At 43.5% G+C, this 16,013-nt stretch overlaps 1 protein-coding gene across 1 annotated transcript in view; it reads right to left on the bottom strand.

Moving 5' to 3' along the window:
* slc9a1a (solute carrier family 9 member A1a) overlaps positions 1 to 16,013 on the bottom strand; it is a 61,238-nt gene that overhangs the window by 15,405 nt on the left and 29,820 nt on the right. Inside the window, exons 3-5 of the mRNA XM_083661407.1 lie at positions 15,660 to 15,910; positions 7,873 to 8,090; positions 5,795 to 5,997 (exon numbers count right to left, since the gene is read on the bottom strand). Of these exons, the coding sequence (XP_083517533.1) occupies positions 5,795 to 5,997; positions 7,873 to 8,090; positions 15,660 to 15,910 (672 nt within the window). The remainder of the gene's footprint in view (positions 1 to 5,794; positions 5,998 to 7,872; positions 8,091 to 15,659; positions 15,911 to 16,013) is intronic.

The raw sequence follows: 16,013 nt of genomic DNA, 5'->3' as shown, positions 1-16,013 counted from the left end.
ACAAAGTATTTAGAGACTTCTGAAGGGTGCTGCGCAGTGAGAGAGGAGACATTTTCACCAGGTCTTCTGAAGTTATATACCGGTATGATTCAAATCAATAACATTTTAGGTGGAGAGAGCGAGAAGGTTAGAGATCAGTGAATGTGCCTGCCTGGCCTTGTCTTCAGCTGGGTTAGGTGGAGAGAGCGAGAAGGTTAGAGATCAGTGAATGTGCCTGCCTGGCCTCGTCTTCAGCTGGGTTAGGTGGAGAGAGCGAGAAGGTTAGAGATCAGTGAATGTGCCTGCCTGGCCTTGTCTTCAGCTGGGTTAGGTGGAGAGAGCGAGAAGGTTAGAGATCAGTGAATGTGCCTGCCTGGCCTCGTCTTCAGCTGGGTTAGGTGGAGAGAGCGAGAAGGTTAGAGATCAGTGAATGTGCCTGCCTGGCCTTGTCTTCAGCTGGGTTAGGTGGAGAGAGCGAGAAGGTTTAGAGATCAGTGAATGTGCCTGCCTGGCCTTGTCTTCAGCTGGGTTAGGTGGAGAGAGCGAGAAGGTTAGAGATCAGTGAATGTGCCTGCCTGGCCTTGTCTTCAGCTGGGTTAGGTGGAGAGAGCGAGAAGGTTAGAGATCAGTGAATGTGCCTGCCTGGCCTTGTCTTCAGCTGGGTTAGGTGGAGAGAGCGAGAAGGTTAGAGATCAGTGAATGTGCCTGCCTGGCCTTGTCTTCAGCTGGGTTAGGTGGAGAGAGCAGTGAATGTGCCTGCCTGGCCTTGTCTTCAGCTGGGTTAGGTGGAGAGATCAGTGAATGTGCCTGCCTGGCCTTGTCTTCAGCTGGGTTAGGTGGAGAGAGCGAGAAGGTTAGAGATCAGTGAATGTGCCTGCCTGGCCTTGTCTTCAGCTGGGTTAGGTGGAGAGAGCGAGAAGGTTAGAGATCAATGAATGTGCCTGCCTGGCCTTGTCTTCAGCTGGGTTAGGTGGAGAGAGCGAGAAGGTTAGAGATCAGTGAATGTGCCTGCCTGGCCTTGTCTTCAGCTGGGTTAGGTGGAGAGAGCGAGAAGGTTAGAGATCAGTGAATGTGCCTGCCTGGCCTTGTCTTCAGCTGGGTTAGGTGGAGAGAGCGAGAAGGTTAGAGATCAGTGAATGTGCCTGCCTGGCCTTGTCTTCAGCTGGGTTAGGTGGAGAGAGCGAGAAGGTTAGAGATCAGTGAATGTGCCTGCCTGGCCTTGTCTTCAGCTGGGTTAGGTGGAGAGAGCGAGAAGGTTAGAGATTGGATAGCGATAATAAGACCAAGAAAGTGAGTTTCTCCAGGCGGGAAAAGGTGGGCATCACATCCCTTTGCTCAAAGCACAGAAGGTCTTGTGGTTGCATTGATTTCTGGTCTATTGAGGGAGCTGCCGGTGAAGAAATTGGTCTCTCTGGCTCTTCTGCCATGGTTTTCTGTCTGAATGATGATGAATGATGAACGCACGTGCAAAATGCCAAGTGTAGATAGAAGGCCTCTATCTCTATCTATCTCTTGAAGGTCTCTTTGATGCTGAGACACCAAAACCTGCTGTTTACCAGCTCTGTCTGTCTGAAGGTATTTATTTGTTTCTGACTCTGGGAAAGTGGGAAAAACAGTAATATTCACCCAAACTACTATATATCTCTGAACTATGTAACCAACTCACACACATTAGGCTATTTTGATGACTAATGTAATATACCGTAAATTCCGGACTATAAGCCGCTGCTTTTTTCCCATTTTTTGGCCTTTTTTGGCCCCTGCGGCTTATATAACGGTGTGGCTTATCTATGGATTTTTTCAGGGAAAAAAAAAAAAAAAAAGGAATTCTCTCTTCTTTAGCACTCTTTCTAACTATAAATCCACTTCTGTTTTAATTTCCTCTCTTGCCCTCTTTTCACCACACTGTATGACACTGTATGACACTGTGTGCACTGTAAAAAAGAAACACAGGTGGTGTTGTGTTATGTTGTTTTGTTGAAATGTTAATAAATAGGAGCTTCCTCAAACAGCCATCTCTTTCCCGACAATCCCCTCTGTGCATGAACCCTTACATATGGTAATTAAACATTAAAACACAAAAAAAAAAAAAAAAAAATACCATTAAAACACCCGCGGCTTATAGTCCGGTGCGGCTTATATATGTAAAAAACAGTCAACTTTGCAGGTGCGGCTTATACTCCGGTGCGGCTTATAGTCCGGAATTTACGGTAACTAATGCAACATTTTTCACTTCTAATCACTGAGCCTCCCGTGAAAGTGTTTGGAGCGGCACCCCCACTTTGAAACAGTCTGGTTTAGACTGATCACATTTTTTAAACAAAAAGTTAGAAACGAGATGTTTCAGTGTTCATCCAAACACCATCATCAGCTATAATATCCTAAGTGGATGACACAACGTTTTGGTTCTTAAATAAGATCCTGTCCCACCACCTTGCATGCATGCAAAGCCCCGGAGGCAGTGGTATTGCCAAATATATGAATAAAAATAAAATAGTGTGATTACAGCTAGTTATTATTTTATTTTTTTAACATCTAAATGTCCTCAAGAATTACATAGATCAAAAACTTCCAATTAAAATGCATAATTTCGTTGACTTTTTTCCCTCTCTCTTTTTCATTTCTCTGGGAAGGTGGTCCTCGGAACTCTTTTAACAATCAGAAGTGGGCCTTAAGTTACAAAATGTTGCGAACCCCTGAAAACTCAACCACACAACAGCACACCACCTAGAGACACAGGTTTGTATTGCTGTACTTGTGAGGACCTTCTAGACTACATTCATGCTCAAACCCCCAACTAATCCTCATTTTAATCTTAACCCCAAAACGTGCTCAGCCCAACCCTAGACCAGCACAATGTCCTCACTTTGGAGGATTTCCCTCATCTTTCTTACACACTTGGATACTGTGTAGGTGAAGGTGCTCCACCTCATAGTCTGCATCAATCTGAGCATCAGAGGCTGCTAGCCTAGCGCTGTATGTATATAGCATTAATAAAACATATTTCCACGGCAGCTTCTGCAGAGAGGGAACACATCTAAAAGGGTTTTATTTGAACTGAGTCACTCTGAGTCTATAATCTACATTATGCATGACCATGTCCAAACATCTTCTGACAACTTCACAGAAAGACGGGTTTATCCGGCAGGACGTGCTGCTCCGCTACAAATGTAAATGGACAATGGATAATAATAGTGTGTTTATTGCTTGTGTGAGTTTATTGCAGTGCACGTAGAGCGTGTGTGTTTATCTTGTTTTTATGTACTTCTTTGTGTTTTCTCTTAAAGGGATAGTTTGGATTATTGGACATAACATTGTATGAACTTCATACCAGTTGTAGAGTGTCTGGGGAGCTGACTTGCCGATCCATGAGTCCCGTGGGGGGAGCTCTAGCTTGATCTTAGTGGAGAAAAACGAGTCCCGACGGACATTCTAGGGTCACGGAGTTATCAAGTTTTACTCCTAAAAAAAGCTCCAGTTTTATTGTTGAAAATTTCAACAATAAAACTGGATGCATGTGTTATGACATCTCATTTAATGAGATGTCATAACACATGCATGCTTTGTTTAGGAGTAAAACTTGATAACTCCGTGACCCTAGAACAGGGGTGCCCAACCAGCCGATCGCGGTCTACTGGTCGACCACGGACTGACCCCAGGTCGAGGGGTGTCAAAAATCGATTATAAAAAAAATATATATATATATAATCAAATAAAATATAATGGAAGTACATGCAGTTGTTTATTTTAATTATGGATCATAATACAATGGAATTCCAAATGCACTTTTATTTTAAAAGGAGCCACACAGTGAGAAAAAGGAAAGTGAGAAAAAATAAATCATGTATTGGGGAAAAAAGTGATGCATCGATTTAAGATGCATCGAGATGCATCGATAATCGTAATCGAATGGAATCGTAGCCCATTGTAGTAGTAATCGAATCGTGAGGCCAGTGAAGATTCACAGCCCTAATGTCAAGTGGTTGTGGGACAACGAGAAAGTGTTGTGAGGTTAGTTACTGCAGGCTGGAAACGATGTGTGTGCGTTTGCCATGTTGAAACTTGACTGGTAGATCTCGGGAGGCTGGCTACTTGAAAAGTAGATCTTGGGTCAAAAAAGGTTGGGCACGCCTGCCCTAGAATGTCCATCGGGACTCGTTTTTCTCCAATCAGATCAAGCTACGGGACTCATGGATCAGCAGGTCAGCTCTCCATACACTCTACAACTAGTATGGAGTTCATACAACTTTATGTCCAATAATCCAAACTACATCCCAAGAGGAGAGCTGAGAAGAAGGGAGAAGGAATGAAAGTGGTCCATGCATGTCTATATGTGTTGTTTTGTGTATTCATTTTGCCCATTACAACATTTACTATTGCATGTGAATCTGCTCGCCTGCCTGTCGGTGCACTTCAAAGTGACAGCTGTTTGCTTCAAAACAGACCAAGAATCTGACCACTCGAGGTCCTATTTCCAGACAAAGCAACAAACCTAACCTCTTCCTGAAAATGTGTAGCAACATCTTTTGATGTTTGATCCTCAGCATGCCACGAGATCACGACATACCGCAAAATGTTACTGAATGGCTGCAAATTAGGCTTTTGTACTTTGCGCTATATTCATTTTGTTAGTGTGCTGGTCAGTGTGAATTCAAACAGCCACCTAATGAAAATTCCAAATCGACACACTCACTGAATTCAGTTGAATTTGAATTTGAAGCAGTCGCCTATGATGACAAGACGTTCTGAGGGCTTCAAAGCAGAGCTCCTTTGCGCACCCGAATATAGTTGACGTTTCTTACTTACAATTGCACACCAGAGGAAGGTCATGAGACTGAAAGACTGTATGATGATCCTGGGTAACATGTTTTAATTGCAAGTGAGTCAGTGTGCAAGTTTCTTTCAGTCATCCATAGAGACAGTCTGCATGTCTGGGAACGCCCATTAAGGCTCTAGGAACGCCCACAATAGACGCTGGGTTAGCTGGCTCAGCCTTGCTGGGGGCGGGGTCAGGGTGGGGTAAATTCCCCCGTTCTATCCATTCAGAAAAGTTAGAATTGAGCTGATAGCCCAGCCCAGGCAGACACGATCGGGGATTTAACCACCGCAGTAAACGCACATCTGAGCAGACGTCTTGTGTTCTGCTCTAGAACCCCCAAACCTGTAGTTTAGAGCCACAGCACCGTCTTTTGGTGAGTCAGCCCATGAGATATATGGGCGGTTTTACCCCACTCGCGCGCCAGCCGTTTAACATTTTGTGGGCGTTCCCAGACATGCGGACTGTCTCTATTAATGACAGCCATGTCATCTCATTATTAGGCAAATCCTTCAACTAGGCAACACCACGAGACAGACTGAACAGGACTCCCTCGTATGATATGAGATGATCTTTGCGGTTGGTGTAAACTTAGAGGCCATCTGATGAAGCGCATCACCTCACACCTCCTGACAGACTGAGCTGAATCAGTTGTACACCGCGGCAGATAACCCGCAAAGAAGTCGTGTTAACGGGTGAATCGTGGAAGTTGGAAACCCTCATTAGTGTTATGCTTGCCCCTGTGTTTACCCTGCCTTTTCCACACAAAATGGCCCCCGTGAAAAGGGTGTATTGGAGCCAACGAGTCAGAGAGATAACATTAGCGTCCCTTACTTAGCCTCTCAGCTGTAATAAACCTTTGCGAGTGACTGTGTATGTAGCCTGCCTGCATGTATGTGTTTACGTCACGGGTGACGGGTCGGGCTCTTATATTAACGCGGCTAACAGCTAACGATGTGACAACACAGTCTGTTGAGTGGGGAACAGAACAGACAGTACCTGGACAAAGACAGTGAAGAAGATGACGGTGATGATGGCGGTGAGGAACATGTCTCTCATGGGGAAATGGTCCTTGTCCAGCAGGTAGCACAGGGAGAAGGCGATGGCTCCTCGCAGGCCACCGTAGGCTATAATGAACTGGTCCTTGGTGGTCAGCTTGACGATGCGGAACTTGTTGATGATGAAGACCAGAGCAATCACACCTGGGAAGGACAATGTCATGAGAAACTGGGTTTGAGTGTGTGTGTGTGTGTGTGTGTGTGTGTGTGTGTGTGTGTGTGTGTGTAACAGATTTGGGTCAAATACTGTAATATTTGCTTCTTCCTTTTTGCCTATTTAGTTGCCAGAGTTGATCATTTAGGGCCATAGAATGGGGCTGTATCATAAAACTTACTGGCAGGTTTAGTGTAACGTTAGGGGCAGATACCGTCACGGTAGGGTGCTTCAAGATGCAAAATATTGGGAAGCGATTTTCAATTTTGCATTACCTGTTTTCACCATTCTTCCACCCATTTTGGTCACGGTCTATTGTAAAAATGAACGTTAACTAATGAAAACAAATTATTTAAATGATTTATTCAGTTTATCATTTTTGAAAAAGAGAAGATGACCATACAGGTCGCATAAACGTTTGAGCAGGTGCTGGAGTGTAGCAGAGATAAAGTAGCCTAAAGAGAAGGCTGCTGCCGCCAATGCTCCTATATATTTATCTTACAGAGCATTGATAGGTCTTCATCAGGTGATGATCACCACTGACCAATTCATAATCTCAGTCAGTGACATCATAAACATTTGGTTTACCATGCCCAACATCATCTGCCATTCTAACATGTCTCTGCTATTGACAGATACAGACTCAGTAAAGCTTAATTAACATGTTGGTTGTGATTGGCTGTGATCACCTGTGTTGCAGCTGACTAATAACTCATGTGGATCCATCATGGTATTCACAAGCATAATTCATAATTTTATAAATAGGGGTAAATTACCGTGGTGCAGATTTTGCGTGCTGCTGTTCTGTCACTGCAGAGTTTTATGAATTAGCCTCAATAAAAGTCAGATGACTTTTCTCTCTGATTGTGTGTTTTAATAAGCTACTCTATGTGAGATGGCTCCGTAGGCACTGAAGTGACCACAAACCCACTGACCGCTACAACTTAAAAACGCTTTTCCATCACAAGATGTGTGTGGCAGTATCATGTGATGAGCTCGTGACTCTTGGCAACAACCAATGAAGAGTCACAGAAAGACAGTCGATCATGTCTGTGTTTGCTGCGTCATGACAGTGAGGCAGAGAATAATAGAACTCAGGAACGCATGAGTCATTGCATCTCCTCGTGCTTCCACTTTCATTCTCTCTGGCTCTCGCAGGACAAATGACTTGAGAGAGACAGTCTGTCAATATGGAAATCCTCAGCAGAGCTTCCTCTTACAAACTCACAGAGGTGTGACGAAATAGAACGGCATTGGCAACTTCTGCCGGAGTTCCACTTTTTGAGGACAAAGACCACTGAGTGTGTGTGTGTATATATATATATATATATATATATATATACACTATTTACTATATTTACTATTCCATTTACTATGGACTTCCTTCCTGACACCACCGGCACCAATGTGAAGATCTGAGCTGTGCAGGGCAATCTAACTTCATTGAACTCTTGATATATATATATATATATATATATATATATATATATATATATATATATATGTGTGTGTGTGTGTGTGTGTGTGTGTGTGTGTATATATATATATATATATATATATGCATACACATACATACATACATGTATTTATATATCTCACTGAGGCAGGCTACAAATGAACATGCAACCTAGAAATGAGCATGTCAAGCTAGAAATTAGCATGCAAAGTATATGCTCTGCTCATTGCATTATGTAAAGTACTTGCTCTATAGTGAACTTTGTGACAAACGTGTTTCATAAGAAGCTATTCACTTGACTTGTGCATAGATTATCAACGGCACCTATGCATGATGTCATCATGCATAGTTGTTTCCGTTTGAATGTATATCTTAACATACGTATGGAAAGCACTACAGTGGAGCTGACCTATGACCCGTGCCACCAGACACAGGATGACAGTGACCGTGACGAAGGTCCAGTTCCAGGAGTGCTGTCCGTCCACCGTGGCCACGCCCAGGAAGATGAAGATGAGCGTCTCGCTGACGCTGCTCCACATCTTCAGGAAGTACTTGATGGTGGTGTGGGACTTGTGGGAGATGTTGGCCTCCACGTAGGGTCGCATCACTGCCCCGCATGCTATCAACCTGTAAGGACAAGGGACAAGATGCTAATGCCTTTTGCATCAGTTGAACGGATAATAAAGTGAGTGATATTGTTTTATGAGATTTGAATAGTTTCCTAACTCCTCAGAAAATGTTCGCTCTTCTTTCTGAATCTAGCTTTGATGGTCTTAGTATAAAAGCAAACATGATCAAATCACTGATTATTGCTTCTGAGAATAATATGGGAACAGCAGTGTTTCCCCTAGAAAAATGTTCAGGCCTGGAGGGATTTTAAAATGTAACCCGACCAAAACGACACACATTGACATGTTTTGGAACAGCGCTGCACGCTGGCACAATGCTCCTAAAAGCAAAATGCTTATTGTTTTTTAATGATTTGGCATCTTCTATTACTGTCAACACTGTCAACACCAGTATTGTAATAATATGTCATAAAGGTTTATTGAAATTTTGGGGGAAGCAGGAAAAAACAAAAAAAAACAATCTTTTTTCTGGCCTGGCGGGGGCGCCGCTGGCCTGGAATACACTGGAACAGGCAATCTGAACAAAATAGCATTTTCAACTCTTCTCCAGCAACAAAGGGGAACAGTGATTTCAGAGGTTACTGCATAACAAAGTGCTCCAATTTCCAGCCTAAGTTCCATTCTGATCAGAAAACACACACGACAGCCAGAGAGAGATGTCCCCACCCCAGTCTGGTAACCACTTCTACTATCATGTCAAAGATGCATTCTGATCAGGAAAACACACACGACAGCCAGAGAGAGATGTCCCCATCCCAGTCTGGTAACCACTTCTCCATCATGTCAAAGATGCATTCTGATCAGAAAAACACACACGACAGCCAGAGAGAGATGTCCCCATCCCAGTCTGGTAACCACTTCTACTATCATGTCAAAGATGCATTCTGATCAGGAAAACACACACGACAGCCAGAGAGAGATGTCCCCATCCCAGTCTGGTAACCACTTCTCCATCATGTCAAAGATGCATTCTGATCAGAAAAACACACACGACAGCCAGAGAGAGACGTCCCCATCCCAGTCTGGTAACCACTTCTACTATCATGTCAAAGATGCATTCTGATCAGAAAACACACACGACAGCCAGAGAGAGACGTCCCCATCCCAGTCTGGTAACCACTTCTACTATCATGTCAAAGATGCATTCTGATCAGAAAACACACACGACAGCCAGAGAGAGACGTCCCCATCCCAGTCTGGTAACCACTTCTACTATCATGTCAAAGATGCATTCTGATCAGAAAACACACACGACAGCCAGAGAGAGACGTCCCCATCCCAGTCTGGTAACCACTTCTACTATCATGTCAAAGATGCATTCTGATCAGAAAAACACACACGACAGCCAGAGAGAGATGTCCCCATCCCAGTCTGGTAACCACTTCTACTATCATGTCAAAGATGCATTCTGATCAGAAAACACACACGACAGCCAGAGAGAGACGTCCCCATCCCAGTCTGGTAACCACTTCTACTATCATGTCAAAGATGCATTCTGATCAGAAAACACACACGACAGCCAGAGAGAGACGTCCCCATCCCAGTCTGGTAACCACTTCTACTATCATGTCAAAGATGCATTCTGATCAGAAAACACACACGACAGCCAGAGAGAGACGTCCCCATCCCAGTCTGGTAACCACTTCTCCATCATGTCAAAGTTCCATTCTGATCAGAAAACACACACGACAGCCAGAGAGAGATGTCCCCATCCCAGTCTGGTAACCACTTCTACTATCATGTCAAAGATGCATTCTGATCAGAAAACACACACGACAGCCAGAGAGAGACGTCCCCATCCCAGTCTGGTAACCACTTCTACTATCATGTCAAAGATGCATTCTGATCAGGAAACACACACGACAGCCAGAGAGAGATGTCCCCATCCCAGTCTGGTAACCACTTCTACTATCATGTCAAAGATGCATTCTGATCAGAAAACACACACGACAGCCAGAGAGAGACGTCCCCATCCCAGTCTGGTAACCACTTCTACTATCATGTCAAAGATGCATTCTGATCAGAAAACACACACGACAGCCAGAGAGAGACGTCCCCACCCCAGTCTGGTAACCACTTCTCCATCATGTCAAAGATGCAGAGGCCAAAAAACGAATGTCATCCAAGTAGCATAAGGCACTACAGCTGCTCATCATTCCACCTCTACAGCAATATTGGATTGCCTCAGGAGGTCCCTGAAGACCATCAAGGACACAAACCACCCCCACAACAGCCTGTTCTCCCTGTTACCCTCAGGGAGGAGATACAGGGTCCCAAAAGCACGCACAAATCGCTTGAGGGACAGTTTCTTCCCGCAGGCCACGAGACTCCTTAACACACACAAATAAACTCCCAACAATCATGTACTGTAGTAGCTGTACTGCAGCTGCTACCATTACGTATGTTTAATTAGGCCTATGCTATTTGCACCTGTGCAAATAGCATGTTTAATTATGTTTAAATTATGTCTATACTATTTGCACCTATGTGCAGTGAATATGTCACTGTTTTTTGGCTTGTTTTATTGCTTTACTGCCTTATTGCTTGTTGCTTCTCTTGTTTTCCTGCACCTATATGCCCTGTTATTTTGCACTATGTTATAACGGAGTCTACAGCACAAGAATTTCACACGTGATACTTGTACTACGGAGTGACAATACAAATCTTGAATGTTGGATTGGCTATAAGGGCATGAGGGAGGGCTGATAAAAGGAATTGACACTAGGAAGCTGTTTCATGACTCTTATATCAGGAGCTCAGGGCTCCTGGCCTTTCAACAGACTGTCCTTGTAGCTACACAGCCATCGGCCTTGACACAGCACGGAGAATCAATATATCTGTACCTCCTGTCTGCATGCTCCATAAGTCATAGGGCTGTAAACGGCAGGAATGGAATGAGGGAGGAGAGAGGTGTATTGGAAGAGGAGCCGCTCCTCAGGAGAAGGCACCTCAGAGGGTGACGGCAGGCCATAAATTGAGGGTTAGGTTGGCTGCATTTAGATCAGTCTGGTTATACAGTGTCTGTGTGATGTACAGGTGAGTTACTGTCATGCGGGAACAGCTGAAATGAGTTTGCCTTGGCAGGGTCAAGACTGTAGCCTGAAATCAGACTGAATTGTCAACTTGTTACACTCCATTTCCATCTTGGTATCTGAGATTGGACTCTGTTTATGTCATTTCTATGAGGGGAATCCCCCATGAGGGGAATCCCCCGGGTGAATTCCATTTCAACTAACCAATCACTAGAGACCAACGGATCGCCTGAATCTAACATGAGTTAATCCAGTCGGGAGAAAGAGAAAAAACAAAACAAACAAAAATATCTCCCCTTTGAATATGCCTACAAAGCAGACTCAGACTGCCAATCAAATGTCAAAGTGGTACTTTTAATCGATTTAAAACAGCCTCAATAGCAGCATCTCTCTCATCTATGGCAGCCACCATTGCTGTGAGTGCGCTTGACAGCGGCATTAGTTCCACCCGTTTCGCTGTTTTATTGACGCTGATTGGCTAATCGTTAGTCCCCTTCGGTGCTCATTGGCTCGGCCTTAGTGTCAAACAGAGAAAAGGCATAGCGAGCCAAAGTGAACGTCACTTCCTGTTTCTCTCCCTGTACCAGCGTGAGAAAAAATATGAATGGTGGTGAACGGTAGCCTGGGTAAACCCAGCCTCCACCTGACCTCTATCTATGTGCTATCAGTAGCACATAGATAGAGGTCACGTGGAGGCTGGGTTTACCCAGGCTAGGTGAACGGAGCGATACGCTACCTTTTTGATCCGGTTTGAATTGTGCCACAGGAGTACACACGTCATGTTTGTCAATGTAAAAGATAACTCTGCAAGACGAGAAAGTCGCAGTTTGTGGTAAAACTGCTGCACTATAAGTTATAAATCAGAAAGACTAGTTGTGTAAGTGACGTCTCTCCCGCCACTCCACTGTTGTTGATGGTGTGACGTATAATGTGCGACACCAGATGTAGTTGATTGACAAAACTAAACCTTACATTTCAGTTTCAGGACAAACTGCGACTTTCTTGACATGCATACAGTAGTCATTAGGGGTGTCACAATATATCGTCCCACGAAATTTCGCGATAGTAAAACGTCACGATATGTATCGTTGAGATGAAATCTCATATCGGAAAAAAAAAAAGTTTTTTTTTCCCCCCCCCCCCAAAAAATAGACTAAGAAACGTCTTTGTTTGTTGAAGTTCAATGTGTGGAAAGTAGTTCAGTTGAACAAGTCTCTGAAGAGACACATGAGAAGTTATACAGGAGAGAAACCATTCAATTGAGTTTCTGGCAAAACTGTTTACTTGACAGGAAAAACTGAAGATGCATAAAAAATAGATTAAGAAAAGTCTTGTTGTTTGAGTTTGAAGAAAAACTGAAGATGCATAATGAGAATTTATACTGCTGAGAAACCTTTTAGTTCAAAGTAAATCTAAGTGACGGTGTAACTCATTCTATTTCAAGATAAGCCTCATCTCCAATCTCATGTTTTTTCTAGTTGTTATTGTAATAACAATTTCCCACAACAGCATGTTTTGTATTTGTGCATTTCAAATAAAATACTACTTTTCCAGTCATATATTGTCATTATTCAAGTTTTAAAAAATATTGTTAAAATCGTATCGTATCGTATCGTTATCGTGAACCCAGTATCGTGATACGTATCGTATCGTGAACTGAGTGTATCGTGACACCCCTAGTAGTCATCTTTTAAATTGACAAAATGTAACATGTGTACCCCGTGGCAGAATTCAAACAGGATCAAATACGTAACATTATCTCTCCATTCACCACCATTCATATTTTTTCACACAATATAAAGTGACATATTATTACACTACCTGGTGGGTGGTACACAGCGTGTTGTATTTTTAGCTCTATTTTTTAATTTTCAGTAAATTAGAGTATTGCAATATATCGCAATATGTATTGTATCGCAATGTATCGCGATACAATCGTATCGCAACCCATGTATCGTGATACGTATCGTATTGTGAGGTCCTTGCCAATACCCAACCCTACATTTTAATGGTCATAGTTTTCAGCAATGTTCATTAACTTTGTAATTATGGAGATACTGACACTTCAGATTTCCAACATTTTAACCGAGGCTTCTGTTGCGCAGAGTGTCAGCTTAATTATTGGTAAATTGGCAGTTGCTTTTACATGCATTGACCGACTACGTGAGAGAGAGAGAGAGAGAGAGAGTGGCATTTGATTGTCTGCCCAATTCAGTGTCTATATTTCAGTTTTTTGATTCCTTCTGGGAATATTTTGCCTTGGAGGGTTTCTCTTCTTCTGTGCGTCTTTCCTGTCTCCTGCATGATGTACAAAAGGCTTTATCCAAGCAGTAATTCTCAGTCATTTACTTACTTAATTACTGTATGCTACATATTCACCTGCCAGGCAGGTTCCAGAAGAAGAAAATGCTTTTAAATGAGCCGTTTGATAAAAATATTTATAAACCTATTAATACAAATGCTTATAATTAAGCCAAAGACTGATTAATTAATGCTGATGATTTGCAAAATGCAATTTAAAATGTGCCTTTTTTAAATTAATATTCTTGCTTATTCATTTTCATATTATTTGTCCTTTGCACAATTCATTTCCGACCTTATACTTTACCATTGGACGACGATTACTTGTAAGCACAAGAACAAGTGTGCCACACTAGACAGATTAATTAAGTAGTAACTTGCATCATTTAAATAAATAATTTGCTATAGACTACATGATGTCACGTGTTTCTAATTTCTACACCGTACAGGTGTTAAAAAAGTATGCGTGTGTTCAGGGACGCATGAAGCTGGGGCTGGACAAGAACAATGATCCGATGAAGGTTGGGGTAGTAGTACGGGCTAGGGCTGCACAATTAATCGTATTTTCATCGTCATCGCAATATGAACATGCGCAATAAACACATCGCAAAGACTGCCTGAAACGCAATGAATAACAAAAGTGGTTTTATTGACATGCGTCATGCATTCCCACTCAGCATCTGATCATTTTGTCTTGTGTTGTAAATCCAGCGTACACCTTTCCCTTGCAACAGTGCGCTCCGCCCCTCTGCCAAAGCCCAAACACGCTGTGTGTAGTTTCAGCTAGAGTCAGTGTGTATTTCATTTCTTTATTCAGTGGGCATAGGCTATGTTTGGGGTCTATGTTAGCATTATTAAAGCAGAAAGACATAGGAACTGTATAGCTAATATGCATACTTTAATATCTGTTTATTTATCGCAAGTCATATCGTCATCGTTATATTGAACAATGTTATCGCACATCGCAGATTTTCCTCATATCGTGCAGGCCTAGTACGGGTAAGAATTTCAATCCACTTTCACCCCCCTGCTCATAAACCTAGTCTGACTTATAATGTTAGGTTTGACCAGGTGAGTCAGACTAGTTTGAGCAGGTAAAAACAGCCAGCGTTTTGAACAGGAAGTTGTGACACAATGGGTCAAGTGGGTGGGGCTGCATAAGGTGAATAAGCTGCTTTGGATAAAAGCATAGTTATAGCATACATATGAAATGTAAATGCATGTGGCCACTGGCTACACCTAAGTGACTGGTATGCCTGTAGAAAACGTGAAGCATTTCAAAAGGTGACAGAGTGCAGAGTATATGACTGGACTAGATTTGTTTGCTCTTGGATTAAAACAGTCCCAACGCCCTGATCCTGACTTGACTATCAGCATGTGAAAGTGCAGATTTGTTTCGTTCTCTCACTGACTGTATTGTAGGTAGAGAGATAACAGAGAAACTAGTATCAAACCAGTCATCCTTCTACATTCTCTGCGTCTAAAGACATTAAATAATGCTGATATTTAACAATTCATCAGTTTGTTGGGGATCCCCTGGACCCCCCTCTCAAGGATCCATAGGGGTCCCCAGACCCCACATTGAGAACCACTGATGTACCATGGGCCTCACTACCCTCTGTGTTTCCTCAATCTTCCTTCATACATCATGAGTATATCTCTGTGGTTAGATACTGGATTACTGTAGATATGTTTGTTCTTGGATCAACACTCCCCATAGGTTGAGGCCACGTCTCGTCATAGACGCTGGGTTAGCTGGCTCAGCCTGGCTGGGGGCGGGGTCAGGGTGGGGTAAAAACCCCCGTTCTATCCATTCAGCAAAGTTAGAATTTAGCTGATAGCCCAGCCCAGGCAGACACGATCGGGGATTTAACCACCGCAGTAAACGCACATCTGAGCAGACGTCTTGTGTTCTGCTCTAGAACCCCCAAACCTGTAGTTTAGAGCCGCAGCACCGTCTTTTGGTGAGTCAGCCCATGAGATATATGGGCGGTTTTACCCCACTCGCGCGCCAGCCGTTTAACATTTTGTTGGCGTTCCCAGACATGCGGACTGTCTCTATACACCCTAATAATAATAAATTTGACTGAAATCTTAATCAAACTGAATCTGAAAGTGTGGGTTTGTATTGGCCTCTCTCTCTCGATCGAATTCAGAAACAGCATTTTTAAATAGGTCAAAAATATGTCCTCCTTATGTCTCTCTCTGGCCTCCTTCGCCCACTCCATACTCACGCCATGATGCCAGAGAGGTGGAACATCTCTGCCGACAGGTAGGCCATGTAGCTGTAGACGAAGACAAAGAGCGGCTCGATGACGCGCGTGTGCGAGGTGAAGCGCGAGGTGAAGGCGGCCAGGATGCCGTAGATGGCGCCCACCAGCACGCCGCCGAGCGCCACCACGAAGAAACAGATGACTCCCAGGACCCCGTCCAACACCGTCACCGTGCCCACGCCAGCATACTCCTCGAAAAGATGGTACAGCACCTGAGGGAGGGGGGGGAGAGAGGGAGAGAGAGAGGGAGAGGGAGAGGGAGGGGAGAGGGAGGGCAAGAGAGAGAGATGGAGGGGAGAGAGAGGGAGGGAGAGA

The sequence above is a fragment of the Poromitra crassiceps genome, assembly GCF_964638095.1.
Source record: "Poromitra crassiceps genome assembly, chromosome: 26".
Lineage (NCBI taxonomy): Eukaryota > Metazoa > Chordata > Actinopteri > Beryciformes > Melamphaidae > Poromitra > Poromitra crassiceps.
Note: the sequence above shows the minus strand (reverse complement) of the source record. Positions and strands in the feature narration are given on the sequence as shown.